This window comes from Cornus florida, unplaced genomic scaffold (genome assembly GCF_030987335.1).
Source record: "Cornus florida cultivar Cherokee Brave unplaced genomic scaffold, ASM3098733v1 CherokeeBrave_3.0.0_Hap2_Chr06, whole genome shotgun sequence".
NCBI classification, from domain to species: Eukaryota; Viridiplantae; Streptophyta; class Magnoliopsida; order Cornales; family Cornaceae; genus Cornus; species Cornus florida.
In genome coordinates, this window is record NW_026775576.1 from 24,263,890 (window position 1) to 24,271,535 (window position 7,646).

The following is a 7,646-nucleotide window of genomic DNA, read 5'->3' on the forward strand; positions in this document are numbered from 1 at the left end:
GATCCAGATAATATTTAAAAAAAATGGGATCGTCCAAATAATATTTCCAGATGTTGGCAAAGAACTGATTCTTTTCTTGCCTTGACCAATTAGTTGGAAGCTTGCCAATTGCAAGAAAATTTACAATGTCAGCAAACCAAGGCATTTTTCCATTAGAAATTTGGAAAATTTGTTCATGGGGGAAAGAATCATGAATTGGTGGGTGTGGAGGGAAAAAATCCCCCCTCCAATAGGAATTGTCCACGTCATCACACTACAAAATTATTCTAGGTACAGCAAGGGCCCATTCGGTGTCGAGCCCAAATTGGGGGAACCCAGTCCAAAACAAGCCCAGACAAAGTCTTGGCTCCAATATAGATCACAGACCTAGGCTATCCGGCCCACCTTCCAAGCCCGGAAGTCAACAGCGCAGAGCACCAAGGGTGAACTCCAAGCCCATTAGCTGAATCGTCTAGATCAGTCCACATTCAGCCCAATCTTAGTTAAAGGTAAACCAATCTTGCTAGGCCAGGGAATCAACAAAGAAAGCAAGTTTTGTGCAAGGAAAATCCTGCATGGAAAGAATTATAAAAAGGAAAGGATTGTAATTGTAAAGAATGTCATATATGGAATGGATTGGAGGACAAGCCATGCGAATCCTACCATAATTCCACCACCTTGTTTCTTATAAATAGAGGCTTAAACCTCCAATAAGATCATCGAGCATTATATACTTATTCTAAGTTTTATTTTTGCTTATTCTGGGTGAGTTGTATTTTTTCTTTTTATTTATTTTAATAGAGAGAAATTTTGCATCTACACTTTGGCGCCGTCTATGGGAAGCGTATAGAAAGATACTCCCACTTTTGTTTCAAATTGTTTTTGTTTCCACGATCTGGAATGTCGAACGGAGAATTAACGGCGGTTGATCAACAGATGGAGTTGATGCGAAAGATGCGAGAAGAGTTCTTGCACCAATTCGAGGCACTTCTTCAGGTGCATAAAGCCTGTGTAGCCCAGATTGCATTACTTTAACAGTAAAACGACACCCTTCAAACGGCTATGGCTCAGTTGACACCTCAGCCACCACTAGTTGACGGGGCTACGCCTCCTCCCAACCAAAAAGAGCCTCAGCTCAATGGGGTTCGGCTTAATGAAGTTCGGCCAAGCGAAGTTTAGCAAGAGCAAAGGACAAGGTCTGAGGTGGTAGTTTCGGACAATCTTCCTCGTCGCACACAGGACGAATAGGCTGAATCCAACCGTAAACTTACGGTATGGTCTAATAGTGTTCCAGATGGTGCAGGAGTAAAAGAGGCCTTTGACGAGAAGAGACTCCTGAGAGTTCAAATACCTGCAGAGATGGCCAGGGAACATAAGAATTCTCTCGTGAAGACTCCATTCACTAACGATGTGTACCTTATTGACAGACCAAAGAAATTCACTATGCTTTCTTTTACCCAGTTTGATGGTACGGGAGATCCTTCTCGGCACCTAGATCACTACGCACAAAATATGGCTCTGGACGATCACAATGACCCATGGATGTGCAAAGTTTTCCTTACCAGTCTAACGGGGGCTGCGTTGGAATGGTTCAGGAATAGGCCACACAAATCTATTCCAGACTACGAAACTCTATGCACTATGTTCCTGGCGCAGTATTGCGGTAATAAGAAGCAAAATAAGAGTATTCCTAGCCTTTTCACTATAAGGCAAAAGAAAGGCGAAACATTACAAGATTTCTTGTCCAGATTTAACATGAAGGCTTCGGAAATAGCAGATTGCCATCCTGCTACCGCAATAGAAATGTTCAGACTTGTGATGATTCAAGGAACCAAGTTCCATACATCCCTAGTTAAGTATTCCCCTCCGGATATGCAGACTCTCAATGCTAAGGCACAGATCTATATCCGGCTTGAGAAGAATGTGGCCCACCGAGCTCAACATGCCAACCTCGTCACAGTGGAGAACAAGCCACAGGAAAGGGTTTCAAACTCAAAAGGCCGAAAAAACCAACATGCTTTAGCACCAGTCATTCAAATACCCGAGAAAAGGCAAAGGACAAAGCAAAGGTTCACACCTCTTCGCACAACCTTGGCTCGGCTATTCAAGGAGAATAAAATAAAGTTTGCAGCCCTTCAGCCAATAAGGCAACCATTGGAATAGATAAACAAGACCAAGCACTACGCCTACCACAGAGATTACGGGCATACAACTAATGATTGCAGGTCCCTTAGGCGGCAGGTAGAAAACATGATACTGAAAGGTGAATTGGTAGACTACCTCACAACAAAGGAGTACATGGAGCCTTGGGAGGTCAATCCTCGGAAAGTCGAAGGTAATCAAGTGAAGGTCATCCATGCAATACATGGAAGGTCGGAGGATGATCAAGAATCAGAGGAGGTTTATAAGTCCCGATTGAGAACAACCCATAAGCTAAAGAGGTTATCCTCGGTAAACGCTATCACTTCGGAAAGCGTCAACATTGGGTTTGGCGATGGAGAACTATCCAAAGTTCAACTTCCCTATGAGGATCTATTGGTCATCAGTCTTTTGGTGGCGAATTGCATGATTAAGAGGGTTTTGATAAACCCGGGTAACAGTGCCAACATCATCACAAAGGCAGTCTTTGAGCAGCTAGAGATTCCGTCATCATCAATTCGGCACACCTCTAGCCTATTGATGGGGTTTAATAGTACAAAGGTGGACCACCTTGAGGTAATTGACCTAACCGTAACTGTAGCAAAGAGGACACTGAAGGAGGACTTTGTCTTAACGGAGATCCACCCTTCCTATAATCTCATTATAGGAAGAGGCTGGATCCACCGAATTAATGGGGTTCCATCTACCCTTCATCAAGTGATGCGATGCTTGTCTCCGAACGGTAGAGAGGTTAATTGTAGAGGGAAATTTCCCCACCAATCATAACATGCCATGTGTCCGCAGAACAATTATAAAGAAGCAAGCCCAATCAGCCCACACAACTCAGGAGCCTGATCAAGAAGGGCCTTAGGAAGACCAAAACGGCCCACTTGGCTAAATACAACCCATTCAATAAAAACAACAGGTTTAAGAGGCGGCCCAACCCATTTGTATTTAAACGTTGTAACTACCATTTACATTCAAACTGTGTAACACCCATATGCAAACATCACTTTGTAACCTTCACAATGAGAGTAATGGCATGAAATAAGGGCACCATGAATGCCCACATTCCAAAAACCGCCAGTAACGGCTCCATGTAAGGCTCTGCAAAAATGTATAAATAGAAGGTGAATGAGAAAGAGAAGGATCATTGAATTCCACTGAAAATATTTCTTCTACTGTCTGATTCATTTACATTTATTCTAAGTGCTTGATTTTTAGCTTAATATTTTCCTTAAGTGTTTGGGTGTAAAAATTTACACCTACACTTTGGCACCATCTGTGGGAAGTGTTTGCAAAAAGCCTTTCCATTATCACTTTCATGCGACATCGATCTGGAACGGCAATAGGATCAGATGCTGCGCAAGTTCAACAACAAGAAGTTATGCAGAAAATGCGCGAAGATGCAAATGCAATTTGATATCCTTCGGCAAGCCAATGAAGCTAGCAATGGAGAGATCATTGCATTGAAGTAAGCTAGTGGGGCCAATATAACGTAAACCAATGCTCTGCATCAAGAGAATGAAGGACTCCGAATTACTGTTCGACAAACAGATCCACTGGTCGCCCCTCGGCCAGAGCGTCCGAACGACCCAAGGGATCCACCGGTCGCCCCTCAGCCAGAGCATCCGAACGACCCAAGGGATCCACCGGTTGCCCCTCAGCCAGAGCGTCCGAATAACCCAACGGATCCACCGGTCGCCCCTCGGCCAGAGCGTCCGAATAACCCAACGGATCCACCGGTCGCCCCTCGGCCAGAGCGTTTGAACGACCCAAGGGATCCACCGGTCGCCCCTCGGCCAGAGCGTCCGAACGACCCAAGGGATCCACCGATCGCCCCTCGGCCAGAGCGTCCGAACGACCCAAGGGATCCACCGGTCGCCCCTCGGCCAGAGCGTCCAAACGACCCATCGGATCCACCGGTCGCCTCTCGGCCAGAACGTCTGAACGACCCAAGGGATCCACCAGTCGCCCCTTAGCCAGAGCGTCTGAACGACCCAACAGATCCACCGGTTGCCCCTCGGCCAGAGCGTCCAAACGACCCAAGGGATCTACCGGTCGCCCCTCGGCCAGAGCATCCGAACGACCCAACGGATCCACCGATCGCCCCTCAGCCAAAGCGTCCGAACGACCCAAGGGATCTACCGGTCACCCCTTAGCCAGAGCATCCGAATGACCCAATGGATCCATCGATCGCCCCTCAGCCAGAGCGTCCGAACGACCCAAGGGATCCACCGATCGCCCCTCGACCAGAGCATCCGAACGACCAAATAGATTCACCGATCGCCCCTCGACTAGAGGGTCCGAACAACCCAAGGGATCCACTGATCGCCCCTCTACCAGAGCAACAGAACAACCCAATGGATCCACCGGTTACCCCTCAACCAGAGCGTTAGAGCGACCCAATGGATCCACTGGTGGCACCTGGACCAAACAACCGTCTGCCACAATAGTAGGCCCCTCGACAACAAATGTCCAACATGGCGTTGTGGACGGGAATGAGGGTGGAGATACAACGAGCCAATCTCACGTCATGGCAGATCACTCGTTGGGGCGGCCACAAACTACGAAAGAACCCACCTCCGAAGATCATACCGAGTCGGGAAGAAAAAGTTCCTGTGTCCCAGGCTGGGACCAACAATTGCCACGAAATGACATGATTGACAAGTTCCGAAAAAAAATGGACAAGCGCATTAAAGGGTCTCTAGGCTTTCCTCACCCGGTTCAACATGGAATCTTTAGAAATTCTGGATTGCAATCAAACAACAACTATTGAAGCATTCAAAATAACCATGATACAAGGCACACATTTTCATTCTTCACTTATAAAGAAAATTCCAACAGACATGTCAGAATTGAACGCAAAAGTGCAGAATTATATCAGGCTCGAAGAAAATGAGATGATCAGACAGCAGAGGGCGACCCTAGTTACGGTGGAAAGCCGACCGAAGGAATGCCCGAATAGCTCAAGAGCTCGGCGGGAACCCCTAAGGATCGAAGGAAGAGCTCCTGAGAAAAGGTCACGAACAGCAGAGAAAGTCACACCTCTTAAGGTCACACTGGCAAGGCTGTATCAAGAAACTAAAGCAAGGAAACTCTTTCCGCTCCCTCCACCTATCAGACAACCAATGGATCAAAGGGACCAAAGTAAGCATTGTACTTTTTATAGTAATTTTGGACACTTAACCAATGATTGCAGAAGTCTGAGAAGACAGGTGGAAGCCTCTATAGCCAAAGGTGAACTAGCTAAGTATCTAGTTGATCCAAGTCATCCGAGGCAAACTGAACGTGCTAAACCGGCTCCAAGGGTTATGGGAGATAATCAACCCCTACGGGTCATTAACAAAATTCATGGCCATCCAAAAGAGAACGAGCAGCTTGAAAACTCTTACAGGCTATAGCTCAAGTAAACCTATAAAATGTAAAAGATTGGGGAAGTTAATTCGGTAGAAAATCGATTAAACGCGGCACAGATTTTTTTTTTCATAAAGGGGACCTACGAAGGGTGCAGCACCCACACAAAGATCCCTTGGTGATTAGTCTGTTGGCAGTAAACTGTACTCATTGATCCCGACAGCAGCACCAACATCATAACTAAGTGGACATTTGACCAGCTGAAACTCAATCTGGAATAGATCCAACCCACTTGGAACCATTGGTAAGATTTGATAGGAAAAGAGTAGAGCGCATTGGTGTGATTACGCTAACAGTCTCTGCAGCCAAAAGAACCTTGAAGAAGGATTTTGTGATCGTGGACATTCATCCGACCTACAACCTGCTCATGGGTAGAGGTTGGATCCACCGAATAGAGGGAGTCCCATTAACTCTACACCAGGTCACAAGATACATGAGCCCCAATAGGCAAAAGATTATCAATATCTGGGGAGATTAGGTGGCAGCGAAAGAGTGCTACCATACCACAATCCAACCAGATGATAAGGGGAAGTAAGTACTGAAATGGCAATTACCAAGCTCCTCTCCTCCAAAAGAGAACAAGGAACCTGAGGAAGAACGCCCAACTGAAGAACCCCTAGAAGTAGTACATCGCAAGGAAGGAACAAAAAGTAACTTATATTGGGGCCCTCCAGTCACCCGAAGAGAAGGACGAATTGACAAAAGTCCTAAGGCAGAACACTGGGACATGCCAGGAATCAGCCCCAAAGTGGCATAGCACAGACTGAATGTGGATCCAAGCTTTTTCCCAGTGAAACAAAAATAAAGGAGGTTCACCCCAGAAAGGAATAGAATCATTGCAGAGGAGGTTGATCGACTCCTAAAAACGGGATTCATTTAAGAAGTCCAGTATCCACAATGGCTCACAAATGTAGTCGTTGCCCAAAAGGAGAATGGCAAATGGAGGGTGTGCATTGATTTCACCAACCTAAATAAAGCCTGCCCCAAAGATAGCTTCCCACTCCCGAAGATCAATTAAATGGTGAATGCTACAACTGGGTATGAAAGACTAACGTTTTTTTATGCTTACTCAGGTTATAACCAAATCCCGATGATAAAAAGAAGACCTCTTTCATCACCGAATGAGGTACCTACTACTATAAGGTAATGCCCTTCGCAAGGGTAACCTATCAGCGGTTGATTAACAGAGTGCTCGAAAAGCAAATCGGGAGAATAGTCGAGGCTTACATAGATGACATGGTAGTAAAGAGCAAAGAGAACAAAGATCATTTACAACGCCTGCAAGATGTGTTTTGACACTCTCAGGAAACACAAGCTAATGCTAAATCCAGCAAAGTGTTCATTCGGGGTGTCCTCGGGCCAGTTCCTAGGCAACCTAGTGAACAAGAGGGGAATAGAAACGAGCCCCGCTCAGCTAACCAAGCTGCTCTAAAGCAAGAAGCCTCAGACCATGAAGGACGTCCAAGTCCCCACTAGGCTAATAACAGCCCTCAGTCATTTCATATCCATATTATCAGACAAGTGTAAACCGCTCTTCGATGCCATAAAAGCAAATAAGGGTGAAATATGGGGTGCAGAGCTACGAGAGGCTCTCATAAAACTCAAGAAGCACATGACTAGTCCACCCACTCCATCCGCTCCTACACCCAATGAAACATTGTACTTATACCTAGCAATATCTCAGTCAGTAACCAGCTCGGCCTTGGTTATAGAGGTGAGTAAAAAAAAAAAAAAAAAAAAAAAAAAAAAAACACCCTGTCTTTTACTCAAGCAAAACTATGACGGACTCCAAAAGTAGATACTCAGTAGCAGAAAAAATCGTCCTCGCCTTAATCTAGGCAAAAAAGAAAGCTCAAACACTATTTTAAAGCCAAACTAGATAATCGTCCCCACGACATATCAGATCAGAGCAATCCTAAACAAGCCTGATATCTCAAGAATAATTATCAAGTGGGCAATTGAATCAAACTCCTTTGACATACGATATTAACCTTGCACCGCAAAAAAGAAAGGGGGCAGATGGTCACAAATTTCCTCTTGGAAACTATTCTAGGAGAAGAGCAACAGATTGCAGAAAATCCCCTCTGGAAATTATTCGTAGATGGCTCCTC

At 45.5% G+C, this 7,646-nt stretch overlaps 1 protein-coding gene across 1 annotated transcript; it reads left to right on the top strand.

Moving 5' to 3' along the window:
* The first annotated feature begins 2,229 nt into the window (after positions 1-2,229).
* LOC132313880 (uncharacterized) lies at positions 2,230-3,596 on the top strand. Its single transcript, XM_059812818.1, has 2 exons — positions 2,230-2,868; positions 3,471-3,596. The coding sequence occupies exons 1-2, from the start codon at positions 2,230-2,232 to the stop codon at positions 3,594-3,596; spliced, it is 765 nt and encodes a 254-aa protein (XP_059668801.1).
* Positions 3,597-7,646: the final 4,050 nt, after the last annotated feature.